The 15,368-nt window shown below is 56.9% G+C and overlaps 1 protein-coding gene across 1 annotated transcript; it reads right to left on the bottom strand.

The window, feature by feature from the left end:
- Positions 1 to 4,235: 4,235 nt before the first annotated feature.
- Positions 4,236 to 5,372, bottom strand: LOC147646430 (uncharacterized). The gene is made up of 2 exons (XM_086873453.1): positions 5,300 to 5,372; positions 4,236 to 5,113 (listed from the first exon to the last, which is right to left on the bottom strand). The coding sequence occupies exons 1-2, from the start codon at positions 5,349 to 5,351 to the stop codon at positions 4,443 to 4,445; spliced, it is 723 nt and encodes a 240-aa protein (XP_086729579.1). The 5' UTR covers positions 5,352 to 5,372; the 3' UTR covers positions 4,236 to 4,442.
- Positions 5,373 to 15,368: the final 9,996 nt, after the last annotated feature.

Below are 15,368 nucleotides of genomic sequence, written 5' to 3'. Positions count from 1 at the left end.
GGCCACCAGAGCTGCTTCTTTCCACTGCTTCGGCAGGACCCGATGTCCTGCTTGGGTGTGTCGCAGTAGAGATGGACAATGACACCTGTTTCTTCTTCCACCATTGCCAAAGCTTTATTGCACACAGCTTATATTTACATGGTTATCAGAAGGCTCCGTGCTTAATTCCAGTTGGTTGGGAACTCAGTTCACTGGTTGGTAATGGTGAGTGTACACATCAATCCAAACTTTTCTCTCTAACAATGTTTACATACTTTTTCTACTGATTCCCATGGGACAGATCCCTTGTTACTACAGGTGCACTTGTTTTTCTCCCCAAGAATAGTTTGTTATGTTAACAAACTTTTCATCCTCAAGATGTTTTTGCCTGGGAACTTATCAGGCCAGCTGCTAGCTACACTAAGCCCACGTAACAAGTCTTAACCATGGTTTTACAAGTCCTTTCTTTTGTAAGGTTTTACCTTTATGTGACAGGGTGTTGTGGACAGCAAAGTCCAAAGGTGGGTGTGTCTCAAATCTCTCCCAGCCCGGGTCTGGATCTCTCTCAATTCAATGCAGGCATGGGTTTCTCCCCAGCCCCCTCTCCAGGCTGTTCAAACAGGAGGCTTGGTTAAACCCTTCCCCTGTCCTCAATTCTAAATCCTCCTGTGCCACTGAACAAGTTTCATACTGCAGTCACCGAGCTCTGCTCATCCATTTAGGGGCTCTGTTGGGGTACGTGGGAGAAGGTGAGGAGGGGTCCCCGGGGGTCGTGTCCCCCGCCAGGAGCGCCTGTGACTCCCCCATGTCCCCCCCATGCCGGGCTCACCCCCTTTTGTCTCTGCCAGAGCTCCTGACCCAGCTCCTGCTGTGCTCTGGGAGGGGCTTTGGGGAGCCCCCCTGGGACCCCCTTGGATCCCCATTCCTGGGCCCTGGGACCCCCCCCGCATCTCCTTGCCCAGCTCCGGGACACCCTGCACCCCCTTCTCCTCCACCAACAGCGCCCTGCACCCCCTTTCCCGGGGATCCTCCCCTGGCAGCCCCTGGATCCCCCGGTTCCGTCAGCCCGGGGACCCCCGGAGCCCCATTCCCGGCCATCCCGGGGCACTGCACCCCCAGGCCTCCCTTTCCAGGGAAAGCCGAGCTAAGCACGGGGCTCTCCAGCCGCTCTGGCATTTCTGATCACCCAGAGGAGAGGGAGAGAGCAGCAGAGAGAGAGGGAAGGAGATCGGGAATCGGGGCTCGGGCTTCCAGCGCCCGCTCCTGCTCCGCCGGGGCTGGGGAGCCGCAGCCGCAGGAAAAATGGGATCCGCGGATCCCGGGGCTTCCCCCTCTTTGGGCCGAAGCCGGCGGGTTCCAGGCAGAGTTTGGGCGCAGGGCCCGGGAGTTCAGCCCAGTTTGTCCCGGGGGTCCTGCAGTGCGTGGCCGAGGAGGGTCCCGGGGGATCCCGGGAGGGGATCCAGGGGAATTCCCTGGAATTGCCCCGTCCCCTCCCCCCGCGCTCCCTCGGGCACTTTCGCTTCCGCCTTGGCCGCCGTGCGCCGCCGGGATCTGCCCGGCGACCGGTGACGTCACTGCAGCCTCGGGCTGCCACTGGCGGGCAGCAAAGAGCGGCGCCAATGGCGGGGCCGGAGGCGGCTCTGGGGGCGGGGCCGGGGCTGTGGGCGGGGCCGCAGCGGAGCAGCGCGATGGCTCCAGCGCTGGGGCCGGGGGCGCTCCCGGGGGGCGGCAAGAGGTGAGGGGGACCCCGGCACCGGGACTCTTTGATCGCCCATTCCGGAGCGCCGAGGGGCCCCTAAACCCCCATTCCTGGCCGCCGCCATCCCACCGAACCCCCATTCCCGGCCGTGGGTCCCACCCTGCACCCCCTTATCCGGCACCAGGAACGCCTGCACCCCTTTCCCGGCCATCCCACCTCCAGCAGCCCCCAGAGCCCCCTTCTCCTTGACCCATTTACCCCCCGGACCCCTATTCCTGCTTCTCCCAGCAGCCAGCCCCTCCTTTCCTCAGCACTCGGGACACCCGGGACCCCTATTCCCAGCCATCCCGGCTTTCCCTGCCCTGTCCTGGCAATGGGGACAGCGGGGACCCTTGGAGCTCCCTTTCCTGGGTACAGGAACGCCCTGAACTCCAGCCATGCCACATCTAGCCAGCCCTAGCCTCCCCTCTGGTCACTCCTGGCATCCCCAAATGCCCTTCCCGGCTCTCCCCGTTCCCCCTTTCCTTCACCTGTGACCCCCCCGATCCCAAATCTCCAAATGTCCCCCCAGTTCTCCTCTCCCTGCGTTCCCTGCACGCGGCGCTGTCGGAGCCCGGCCCGGGCTTCCCGCAGTCCATGTCCATGGGGTCCCTGGCTGGGATCCCCTTCCAGCGCCACCGCAGCGAGCGGGGCCGGGCGGAGCCGAGCCGGGATCTTGGGATAGCCAGGGCTGGGATCTTGGGATAGCCAGGGCTGGGATCTTGGGATAGCCAGAGCTGGGATCTTGGGATAGCCAGGGCTGGGATATTGGGATAGCCCGGTCTGGGATATTGGGATAGCCAGGGCCGGGATATTGGGATAGCCAGGGCTGGGATATTGGGATAGCCAGGGCTGGGATATTGGGATAGCCAGAGCCGGGATCTTGGGATAGCCAGGGCTGGGATCTTGGGATAGCCAGAGCTGGGATCTTGGGATAGCCAGGGCTGGGATATTGGGATAGCCCGGTCTGGGATATTGGGATAGCCAGGGCCGGGATATTGGGATAGCCAGGGCTGGGATATTGGGATAGCCAGGGCTGGGATATTGGGATAGCCAGAGCCGGGATCTTGGGATAGCCAGGGCTGGGATATTGGGATAGCCAGAGCCGGGATCTTGGGATAGCCAGGGCTGGGATATTGGGATAGCCAGAGCTGGGATATTGGGATAGCCAGAGCTGGGATCTTGGGATAGCCAGGGCTGGGATATTGGGATAGCCAGGGCCGGGATATTGGGATAGCCAGAGATGGGATATTGGCATAGCCAGGGCCGGCACAAGGAGCGGCACCGGCACGGGGCCAGCGGGGAGCTGCAGATGCTGCAGCAGCGGCACAGCCAGAGCGGGGCTGAGCGGGGGGAGCCGGGGCTGGGGGATCTGTGGGGCTGCGATGGCAACTGTGGCACCGCCATGGGGATCCCTGAGATCCAGGCTGAGGGATTAATGAATTCCCTGGCTCACAGCTGCAGGGAATGTCTCCGGAAATATGTCAGATATGGGCGGGAGGTGCTGGAGTGTAAAGGTGGGGAGGGCAGAATTCCCATGGGAATATGGGAATGGGAATGTGGGATTTGGGAGGGCAAAATTTGTGAACCTGGGAATTCGCATGGAAATTCCATGGATGGATCTCAGACATCGCATTCCCATGGGAGCTCTGTAGATGGATCTCACTGCCATGCCATTCCCATGGAATTCCATGGGCAGATCTCCCCATCCCACTGCCATGGGAGCTCCAATCCGGTTCTGACCCAACCCCATCCTGGGGATCGCCCTGTTCCTTGCCACCCCCACCCCCTACAAGACTCCTGGGGGTCCCCCCATGACCCACCCAGCGCCCCCAAACTCTTCCTGGGTTCCCCCTCATCCCCCTGTGACAGGAATTCCTGGAAGTCCCCCTGTGTCCCCTCCCCCAGGACTTTGGGGGTCCCACCCGACCTGTCCGTGCACCCCCAGATTTCTTCCACAGCCCCCCTGTGATGGTGGAGGGTGGGGGCCGAGTGCTGGTGCCCCCCTGCCTGCAGCAGATCCAGCGGTGAGGGCAGTTCGGGGGGTCCCTCAGCATTTGGGGTCCCTGGGATTTGGGGTGACCCCCCGGGCCCCCCAGGATCTCCCTGAACACACTGACGCTGCCCGTGGGCAGTGAGAAAATTCAAACCCAGCACGGGGTCCCCAGCACTGCCACCCGCATTGCCCAGGTACCCCCAAACCTGCCGAGAACCCCCAAAGCCCCCAGGACACCCCAACCTCCCCGGGATCCCAAAAACAGTCCTTGATGCTCCAAAAACTCCCCAAAACCACAAAACCCCATACAGCCATTGAGAAGGTTCATACCTGGCATGGGGTCCCCATCTCCATCACCAGCAGGTTCCCCAAAACAGCCTTGAGATCCCCAATTCCACCCCTGGGATCGCCCAAATTCCCCCATCAGGACCCCTGTAAACCCCCTTGAGAACTCCCAAGAAACCACCGTGGCCCCAAAAACACCCAGAAATTCTGAAAATCCCCAGGAACCCCTCCCCAAGGTTTATACCCAGCATGGAAATCCTCATGTTCTTTGATCTCACATTATGTCATTGCCATGAGCAGGAAAAGGTACAGGTGTCTTCCCAGCATGGATCCCAGGGAACATGGATCACCAGGTCTCTTCCCAACATGGATCCTCCAATGTGGGATGAAGCTGGAGCAGTGCACGAAGCTCTTCCTGCACTTGGGGCACTGGCAGGGCTTCCCTTACTGGTGCCTCCGTTGGTGTCTGGTCAAGTGAGAGCTCTGGGTGAAGCTCTTCCCACACTGGGGACACTCGTAGGGCCTCTCCCCAGTGTGGATGCGTTGGTGCCTGATGAGGGTGGAGTTGTACTTGAAGCCCTCCCCACAGTCGGGGCAGCGGAAGGGCCTCTCATCCGTGTGAATCCGCTGGTGCAGGAGGAGATTGGAGCTCCTCTGAAACCTCTTCCCACACTCAGGACACTCGTAGGGCCTCTCCCCAGTGTGGATGCGCTGGTGGATGATGAGTTGGGAGCTCCAGCTGAAGCCCTTCCCACATTCCCCACACTCGTAGGCCCATTCCCCAGTGTGGATCATCTGGTGGCAGATCAGGCTGTTGCTCTGGCTGAAGCTCTTCCCACACTCCAAGCACTTGTAGCGCTTCTCCCCATCCTGAAGCTGCTCATGGACCACCAGCTCAGAGTCCCGGCTGGATCTCCGGCCGCCTTCCCGGCACAGGGTGGGTCTTTCCTCCTCAGAGCACCCTGGGATGGGTTTGGAGCCCCTCCTCCTGTGGGATTTCTGGGGATTTTCGTCCATGCTTGACTCCTGCGCTGTGGAGCCGTGCAAAACAGCCTTGTCCATGAGGTTCTGCCGTGGGGATTTGTCCTCCCTGGTCTCCATCCTCAGCTCCTTGTCTGGAGGAGGAAGGACAAGGAGAGGATGGGATTTGCCTCCGTGCCAGAGGGAAGGGGAAGGAGATCCCCCCAGTGCGTCCCCGGCAGGACGGCGTCGGCAGCGGGGTTGTCCTGCAGCCGGGAGCCAGGCTGGGCTGGGAGATGGAGCAGGAGAGAGGGGGAAAGGGGCACTGACTTCCTCCTCACCTGCCTGGGTGTCCTGGAGCATCTTCCTCTTCCTCACAGCCTGCTTCTCCATCCAGCCAAGGTTTGGGATTGGAAAATCCTGGTTTAGGAGAAAACAAGGAATGAGCACATGGACTCTGATGGTACTTCTTACCAAGTCCATATTTAGAAATCATCAGGGCATCTGCGGTGCCTTGGTTTGAAAGGAAAGGTGTTTTCTAAGGAAAGCAGAAACCTCCATTTAAATTGATAAAAATGTAAACATCCCATCCCCTCCGAATTATTATAATCTTGAAATCAAAGTGCTCTCAGGTAATGATCTGGGAACAGGAATAATAGTTCTTTACTAAAGAAAGGAAAATGAAAATGCAGCAGTACAAAAAAAAATCCCAACAAATAAACAACCCACCCACAGAGTCAGAATACAACCTGACACCCCGTTGGTCAGGGTGCTGGCAGCAGTCTGATTAAATGGTGGCTGCAGTCCTCCTGGAGTGACTGATGTGGTTCTGTTGAAGCAGTGATCCCATAGAAGATTGTAGCTTACCTCAGAAGTTCCCATGCTGTAGATGGGTCTGGTCTCTCCTCTGGGAATCCAGTGGAGAAAGACTGCCTGTGGTGTTCTGATTCCCAGATTATATCCATGCAGGAATGCTTGGCTCCTCCCCCTGGGTGGAGCATCTCACAATGGGATGATGTCATTTTATCAGTCCTGCAGTGAGACTCAATGGCCCATTAACAGAAGATATCCCCCTGGTGGAAGGATGGGTGGTGGAAGAGATAAAGAACACTGCCCCACCTGGTTTTAACGGCTAGCCCATTAACAGAAGATATCCCCCAGTTATGAGGGATGGGTCATGGAGGAGATAATGAAAACTTCTGTACCAGGTTTTAACAGATGGTGATAGAATACACACTTTTGGTTACATCTTGCATTGCAACCCAAGACATGGGGTCCATAAAAACCTCCCAAACACCAAGATTCAGCCCTGAAAATGCCTCCCAGGATTTCCCCATGTCTGGTCTCCCTCCTTTGGTGCTCAGGGGTTCTTCCCTGTCCCAGCTGCTGGGGGTCACGCTTGTACTGGGGGTCCCCTGTCTACTCAGTCCCTGACCTCTTCAGGCTGCTGGGAGTGCCAGGAATATGAAAAGTTCCCCCTGGTTCCATCTCCTCACGTAGGGATGCTGAGACACCCCAGTATCCCCCCAAGGGGCATTTTCCATTCAGCTTTGAAGTTCTTCATTCTCCAAACATCCCCCCCCAAAAAGCAGAACCCAAGAAGGACCCCCCACGATATCTGGGCCAAGTTCCCCCTCCCCGGTCACCTGTGGGATGGGGGGTGATGATCCCATAGGTGAAGAGCTGTGAATTCAGGGAGTGCTTGACCTCGTGGTTCCTTCTCCTTTTCCTGATCCTCCTTTGTCCCTCCTTCAAACTGATGAAGCTGCTCAAGGAGTCAGAAGCAAAACTCCAAGTTCCTTGGAGCATCAATCAGCCCCACTGAGGGCAGGGACTGCCAAAGGCTCCCCAGGGACTGGTGAGAACAGATCCTGGAGGCCAGGATTGCCGGGAGCCAAAGGCTCTGAGCAGGGAACTGCAATGCTGAGCCAGCCCTGGCTGGGTTGGTGGAAGCAGAAGGGCCAAGCCCTGAGCCCAGGCCTGGCCCAGCAGGGCCTGTCCCTCACGGGTGGCTCGGGGCTCTTTGTGGGGCAGTGGGATGTGAGGGGCAGCAAGGACAAATGCCATAAACCTGTGTGACACTCCAGATCCTTATGGAACCAAGGGGCCAGTGTGACATTGTGGGAAGTTGTGGAACCAAGGGCATCATTGTGGCACTCTTGGGCCCATGGAACCAAGGGACCAGTGGGACAGTCTGACGCCTTATGGAAACAAGAGGCCACTGTGAGCCTGCAGGGCTGTAACACCCCAGAACACTTCAATGCTGGTGGTAACCAAAGGTTCCTGTGCTTGAATTTGGCGCACAGGAGAAACAACAACCAGACCTTCTCAGCATGGACAGATGCAAAGAATATTCTTGGTAGGAAGGGACCCACAAGGACCATCAAGTCCAGCTCTTAAGATAATGGCCCCACAAAGATCGAACCCACAACCTCGGTGATACTGGCACCATGCTCTGACCAACTGAGCTAAGAGGTCAAAATGACACAAAATTCTACTGACGAAATACAGACAATCAAGGAACTATGGCAAAGGGTTTAATACAACATCCAACTGCACAAAGAACTCTTACCATAGCCTTAACTTTGCAAACTTAGCTCATTTAACCTAAAAAGTGTTAACCCTTAAGATGTTATCTATCCAAAAATGTTCCAGATACATAGGATTAGAAGGAGAAGAAATAGAAAACAGAAGGACAGAAGATGTACAGAAAAACACTTCCAGGATGATCCCAGTCACTCCCACTACAATCTCAGTCACCCCCAGTATGAGCTGTTGCACCCAGCCACCCCCAGTATGGTTCCAGTCACACCCAGACCCTCCCAGTATGATTCCAGTCATGGCCAGAGTGACTCCCTGTCACTCCCAGGATGGGCCCAGTTGCTCCCAGTCACCTCCAGTATGGTTCCAGTCCCAGCCAGCACCTTTGCAGTCACTCCCAGTATGATCCCAGCTAGTTCCAGTAGGATCCCAGTATGACCCCAGCATGGGCACAGCTGCTCCCAGGATTATCCAGTGTGGTTCCAGTTGCTCCCATTTACCTGCACTGTGGTTTCAGTCTCTCCCAGTCTATCCCAGTTGCTTCTAGTCACTCCTCAGGTGTTTCCAGCCTGATCCCAGTTGCTCCCAGCCACTCCCAGTCACCCTGAGTGCAGTCCCAGTTGCTGCCAGTATGGTCCCAGTCTTGCCCAGCATGGCCCAAATGCTCCCACTCTGATCCCAGTAGGATGCCAGTTACCCTCAGGATGGTTCCAGTTGCTCCCTGTTCCTCCCAGTGTGATTCCAGTTGCACCCAGTTGGCCCCAGTATAGTTCCAGTTGCTCCCCAGATGATCCCAGCTGCTCCCGGCATGGTCTCAGTCATGCCCAGCTGGAGTTGCCCCCAGTGCAGACCCAGTCACTCCCAGTTGCTCCCAGTTGTCCCCAGCATGGTTCCCATTGTTCCCAGTGTGTTCCCAGTCATCCCCAGTATGGTCACAGACACGCCCAGTATATCCCAGCTGCCCTCAGCATGTCCATAGACATTCCCAGACACTCCTAGTAATCCCAGTTAGGTGCTTGTTATCCCAGTATGATCTCAGGCCCAGTATATCCCAGTCGAACTGGGATTCACTCCCTGAATTCACAGCTCCCCCATCCGTGGGATCAACAACCCTCTATCCCACAGGTGACCAGGGAGGGGGAGCTCGGCCCAGGTATCCTGGGTGGTTCCTGGGTTGGGTTTTTTGGGGGTGATTATTGGAGAATGAAGAATTCCAAAGCTGAGAAAAAAATGCCCTTTGGGGGGACATTTAGGGTTCCCAGTGGCAGCTGCTGGCAGAGGCAGCCTGGAGGAGCAGAGCCCTGTGTCCCCGAGGACCCCAAAGTGGGGATCCCAGAGAGGGGGAGCGCCATGATTTGTGGGACCCTCAATTAAATAGAGAGGGGCAGGGGGGTCTCCTTGGACCCCATGCATCCCCAAGCAGTAAATAAGGGGAGCAGGGACCATGGGACCCAAAAAACCCCAAGCATCCGTAAGTGGGGAGATGGAAATGGGGGGAACTTTTCAAATTCCTGGCACTCACAGCAGCCTGAAGAGGTCAGGGACTGAGTTGATGGGGGATCGCCTGTACAAGCGTGACCCCCAGAAGCTGGGACAGGGGTGAAAGCCTGAACACCAAAAGGGAGAGAACAGAAATGGGGAACTTCTGGAAAGCATTTTCAGGGCCAAATTTTAGTGGTGTACAATTTTTATGGACCCCATGTCCTGGGTTGCAATGCAAGATTCAACCAAAAGTATGTATTCTATCACCATCTGTTAAAAACTAGTGGAGCAGTTTTCATTATCTCCTACATGACCCATCCCTCATAACTGGGGGGATGTCTTCTGTTAATGGGCCAGCTGTTAAAACCAGGTGGGGCAGTGTTCTTTATCTCTTCCACCATCCATCCTTCCTCCAGGGAGATATCTTCTGTTAATGGGCCATTGAGTCTCAGTGCAGGACTGATAAAATGACATCATCCCATTGTGAGATGCTCCACCCAGGGGGAGGAGCCAAGCATTCCTGCATGGATATAATCTGGGAATCAGGGCACCACAGGCTGTCTTTCTTCACTGGATTCCCAGAGGAGAGACCAGACCCATCTATAGCACGGGAACTTCAGAGGTAATGTACACAATTCTATGGGATTATTGCTTCATTGCTTATCTGAGATCATTTTGATATCAAGATTATAATAATTTGGAGAGGGCTGTTGCTTACATTTTTATCAATTTCAATGGGGGTTTCTGCTTTCCTTAGCAAACACCTTTCCTTTCAAACCAAGACCCCCCAGATGCCCTGGTGACTTCTAGAGAGGGACTTGGACAGAGGGACCTTCAAACTCAGGATGCTCATTCCTTGTTCTCTCCCGAACCAGGATTTCCCCATCCCAAACCTTGGCTGGATGGATGAGAAGGCTGCAAGGAAGAGGAAGATGCCCCAGGAATCCCAGGCAGGTGAGGAGGAAGTCACTGCCCCTTTCCCCCTCTCTCCTGCGTCTGCTGGGGACGCATTGGAGGGATCTCCTTCCCCTTCCCTCTGGCACGGAGGCAAATCCCATCCTCTCCTTGTCCTTCCTCCCCCAGACAAGAAGCTAAGAATGGAGACCAGGGAGGACAAATACCCACGGCAGAACCTCATGGAAGAGGCCGTTTTGAGCAGCTCCACAGCACAGGAATCCAATGGGGAGGAAAATCCCCAGAGATCCCACAGGAGGAGGGGCTCCAAACCCATCCCAGGGTGCTCTGAGGAGGAAAGACCCACCCTGTGCCGGGAAGGCGGCCGGAGATCCAGCCGGGGCTCTGAGCTGGTGGTCCATGAGCAGCTTCAGGACGGGGAGAAGCCCTACAAGTGCTTGGAGTGTGGGAAGAGCTTCAGCCAGAGCAACAGCCTGATCCGCCACCAGATGATCCACACTGGGGAATGGGCCTACGAGTGTGGGCAATGTGGGAAGGGCTTCAGCTGCAGCTCCCACCTCATCATCCACCAGTGCATCCACACTGGGGACAGGCCCTATGAGTGTTCTGAGTGTGGGAAGAGGTTTCAGAGCAGCTCCACTCTCCTCAGGCACCAGCGGATTCACACGGATGAGAGGCCCTTCCGCTGCCCTGACTGCAGAGAGGGGTTCAAGCGAAACTCCACCCTCATCAGGCACCAACGCATCCACACTGGGGAGAGGCCCTATGAGTGTGGGGAATGTGGGAAGAGCTTCAGAAACAGGTCCGACCTCAATACACACAAACGTATCCACACTGGGGAGAGACCCTACGAGTGTCCCCAGTGTGGGAAGAGCTTCACCCAGAGCTCTCACTTGACCAGACACCAACGGAGGCACCAGTAAGGGAAGCCCTGCCAGTGCCCCAAGTGCAGGAAGAGCTTTCTCCACAGCTCCAGCTTCATCCCCCCTTGGAGAAACCACATTGGGAATAGACCTGGTGATCCGTGTTCCCTGGGATCCATGCTGGGAACACACCTGTCCCTCTTCCTGCCCATGGTAATGACATGATGAGAGATCAAAGAACATGAGAGTCTGGCCATGGCCCTGTCATTATATTCAATCCCATCTCAGGTCATTGCCAGGGGCAGGAAAAGGACTCCCTCTCCCTCACCAGAGGAGAAGAGTGTCCTTTCTTGGCAGGAGGAAATATGTGGCCAGGAAGAGCCAGTCAGTCGCATTTTAGTTTTCCCTATGAATAGTTTGTCTTATCCCTTCTGTTATCCACATTGTTTCTGTTCCCGTTTGTTCCTTATCTTGTTGCAGTTCCAAATAAATTGTTCTTATCCCAGCCTGGGATCTTTGCCTTTTGTGCTTTCCATGGGAGGTGGGAGGGAAGCGAGCGGCAGCGCGGTTTTAGCGGGAGCAGGAAATTGGGGAATGCCATTCCTGAAGCCCAGCCCGTGGAAACCGAGCATCCCAGCTGGTGCCAGGCCTGGTTGCCATGGCAGCAGCCTTGGGAGCGGGTCCCTGGCTGGGGGCTGCGGGAACCTCTTCCCTCTGGTGCCCAGGGCCAGGAGTGGAGGGAGCGGCTGGAGCTGAGGTGGGCAGGTTTAGGCTGGATGTGAGGAAAAGGTTTTTCCCGCGAGGCTGCTGGGGCACTGAACAGGCTCCCCAGGGAAGGCTCCCAGCTCCAGGGCTGGCTGAGCTCCAGCAGCGTTTGGCCAGCGCTGCCAGGCCCAGGCTGGGATTGTTGGGGTGTCCTGTGCAGGGCCAGCAGTTGGACTGGAGGATCCCCATGGCTCCCTCCCAACTCAGCCAATTCTGTGGCTCTGGGATCCCATGAGCCTGGGGATGGGACTGGAAATGGTTGCCATGGCAACGGGCTCTGGCTCCAGGCCTGAGCTGGTGTCCATGGCAACCACCCCTGGCATGGGGTCTCCATGGAGCTGTGAGGGACTGCCCATAGCAACAGGGGCTGTGATGGTTGCCATGGAATCAGAACATAACAACAAGGGGCTGGTGATGGTTGCCTACCAAGGATCACATTTGTTACAGGCCCTCAGAGGAGCTCCATGGGGACATTCCAAGAGTCTCCAGGCTGTTCAGGAGCTGGAATATCACAGCCAGAGACAGGGGCTCCACAGATACCTCCCAGGGGTTTCTGGGGATGCTGAAGAGCTGTGTGGTCAGACGCAGTCACAGCAATTCCATGCTGACATTCCAGGGCACCTTGGGCTGCAAAGGCACCGCTCTGTCACAGGCATTCCCAGGGGCTCCACGGTGACATCCCAGGAGTCCCCAGGCTGCCAAAGTGCTGGGATGTCACAGACACTCCCAGGGCTTCCTGCCATGGGCAGAGTGGGAGCTTCAGGCAAAAGCTTTATTTCTTTATTGGAGAAACTCCTGCTGGGTCATGAGGTGGAGAAATGACACCCAACAGCCACCAGGGATCCTCAAAACCCTCCAGGATGCCTCAGCTTTGAAATTCAAAGAGAGGAGACTGTGAGTGGCTGGATCCAATCCTGGCCCCAGACTATGTTAAAGGTTTATGTCAGAATATTAGACAGGTGGAAGTGAAACATAATGCAATTTGTCCCACACGATTAACAATGGTATACCAGAGATATTGATATAAATACATCTACAATTGATTGTGATCATGATTAGAGAGAAGGATTCATTTCGATCACAGAGTAAATAAATGGACACCTGAGCTGGTGTCCATGGCAACCACCCATGGCATAGGGTCTCCATGGAGCTGCCAAGGGACTGACCATAGCAACAGGGACTGTGATGGTTGCCTACTACATTTCAGATTTGTTGCAGCCCTCAGATGGGCTCCATGGCAACATTCCAAGTGTCTCCAGGCTATTCAGGAGCCAGAATGTCACAGGCACTCCCAGGGGCTACACAGAGACCTCCCAGGAGTCCCCAGGCTGCCAAAGAGCCGGGATGTCACAGACACTCCCAGGGCTTCCTGTCATGGGCAGAGTGGGAGCTTCAGGCAAAAGCTTTATTTCTTTATTGGAGAAACTCCTGCTGGGTCATGAGGTGGAGTAATGACACCCAACAGCCATCAAGGATCCTCAAACCCCTCCAGGACGCCTCGGCTTTTGAATTCCTTCTAAGAGAGGAGACTGGGAGCAGCTGGATCCAATCCCAGCCCCAGAGTTTGTCAAGGTTTATGTGTAAAAGGTTAGACTGGTGGAACTGAACTGTAATGCAATTTGTCCCACAGGATTAACAAGTAGGGCCTCATCCCTACTTGATTTTCCTATTCCAGTTGGTTTTGGGGACTCCAGCGAACCCGCTCCTTTAATTTCCTCCTCGGTTGCCCGGGTGTCAGGGGACCCTGAAGCTTTAAGGATTGTTGCGGCCACTGTCAGCACGACTGCAAGGGCCGCAGTGCAGCGGGGCCCGGCCCGACCGGCAGCCGGGTACCTCCTCAAAGGTGGAAGCAAGAGAGAGATTTCCCTGGCTTGCCTGTCTGCAAAATGTCAATCTCACCGAGGTGGATCCAGCTTTTTAAATGCTTTAATAGGTAGTCAGTTCCCACAGCTAGCCAGCTCTTGGATTTTGCTTGGCACAGGGGCAGCTCTCGCTTAGCAGCTCCTCTCAGTAAAATCATTTCCATGGGGGACTTCTTCCCTGCTCACCAAATAGCAATTCATGCAAAAGCAGCACAAACTGTTCTTCCTGTCCTCCTATCTTTGCCAGAGAGTGCCTTTCAAAGGGATAATAATTGGGAGCGAGGGGGTTTACATTTTCCATTGCAAAGGAGCCTCCTGCCTTCCTTAGCAGGCCCCTGTCTTTCAAACGAAGACACACACGGTCTCCTTTTGCACCTTCACTTGGCCCCAGCCACTCCTGATCATTTGAAGGAGCGGCTCAGAAGAAGGGGCTGCAATCCCCCAAGGCCTGGGCTGCTCCAGGCCACTCCTGGTGCCTTGGGCTGTTGAAGGGGTGTGGGGTGGCCTTTGTGACACAGGCACGGGGTGCCAGGGTGGCCTTTGTGACACAGGCACGGGGTGCTGGGGTGGCCTTTGTGACACAGGCACGGGGTGTCAGGGGCCGTGGTGACGCGGGACCTTGCGGTGCCCCAAGTCCATTGTGACATGGCAGAGCCCCGCCCCGGCTGGGGGGTATATAAAGGGCTTGTGGGGCCTGGGTCAGTCCTAGGACAGTGGCTGTGTCCAGGTACCTGTGTGCACCAGAGGGCTGCAGGCACGGAGGAGGAGAAGGCGAAGCCCAAGTCCCAGCCCTGCCCAGGCCCTGGCCCGGCTCACAGAGAGCCCAGGCCTTGAGGGAGCAGCAGGAGGAGGCTGAGAGGGCAAGCAGAGGGAGGAGAGGAGCCGTGGAGTCCTGCGCTGAGGAAGAGCCAGAGCTCTGCCGAGGAGAAATGAACAAGTTCCAGCAAGGGACTCCAGGGGAAGCCTGCACTGAGCCACAGCTGTCCCCAGGAGAAGCCCAGAGCTGCCAGGAGCTCTCTGAGTGGGATGAAGGCCTTGAGCAAGAGCTGGTCCAAGTATGGGGGAGCTACTGGCATTTGCGGGACTGGGATGAGGGCAGGGAGCAAGAGCCCTCCCCAGTTGTCTCCGAGTGGGGCGAGTGCAGGGAGCAGGAGCCGTGGCAGGCGGACAGCGATCACTGTCAGGAATTCTCAGATTGGGAAGAATCTCCTGAGCAGCGGCTGTCCCCAGGAGAAGGCACGAGCCGCCGGGCACTCTTGGACTGGGAAGCTTGCCGCAAGCAAGAGCTGTGCCAGGATGGCCAGGAGGTGACTGGAGGCAAAGCAAAGAGAAAATCCTCCAGCTGCAGCTGGGATGATGACAGTGATGGAGAGCTGGCTCAGGACAGCAGGGAATACTGCGACATCCTGTGCAGCCAGCTCAAGGCCTGGCAGCGGGAGGACGATGACTGGGATGAGGTGAGCGTCCTGGAGCTGCACGAGGAAGGAGAAGAGGCCAGGCAGCAGAGACTGGCAGATTTAGCCCAAGAGGGAATCCTGCTGCCTGTCCCTCGAGAAGCTTGGGTGGAGTGCCAGGAGCCCGAGCTGTGCCCGCAAGAGCAACTCTGTGCCGGGCCTGGCCCTCTGGCAGCCCAAGCCACGGTGAAAGATGTCTCTTCTCCTGGGCAGCCGCTTCCCCACAGGAAAGGCCGCTCGCTCTTGAGGTGGGCACTGCGGGCACTTCGGGCACTGCGGGGGCTGTTCTGCTGCCCCTGCCTGGCGGCACAGCCGCAGGATCAGCGCCCGCTGCCAGCAGCGCTGGGCTGCAGATGGCGGCTGCCCCGCGGCCTGCCCGGCGCCCCAAGGGAGCCGCACGGGCTGCCCCGGCCTGCGCTGGCCCTGCGGGCCGAGCCGGCCCTGGCCGCTCTGTAGCACCCCTGGGGCAGCTCCCCGAGGGCACACGGCAGCCCAAAGCAGCACCCGAAGGGGGACCCTCGCTGCCGG

Source organism: Cyanistes caeruleus, unplaced genomic scaffold (genome assembly GCF_971803275.1).
Source record: "Cyanistes caeruleus unplaced genomic scaffold, bCyaCae1.hap1.1 HAP1_SCAFFOLD_99, whole genome shotgun sequence".
NCBI classification, from domain to species: domain Eukaryota; kingdom Metazoa; phylum Chordata; class Aves; order Passeriformes; family Paridae; genus Cyanistes; species Cyanistes caeruleus.
Note: the sequence above shows the minus strand (reverse complement) of the source record. Positions and strands in the feature narration are given on the sequence as shown.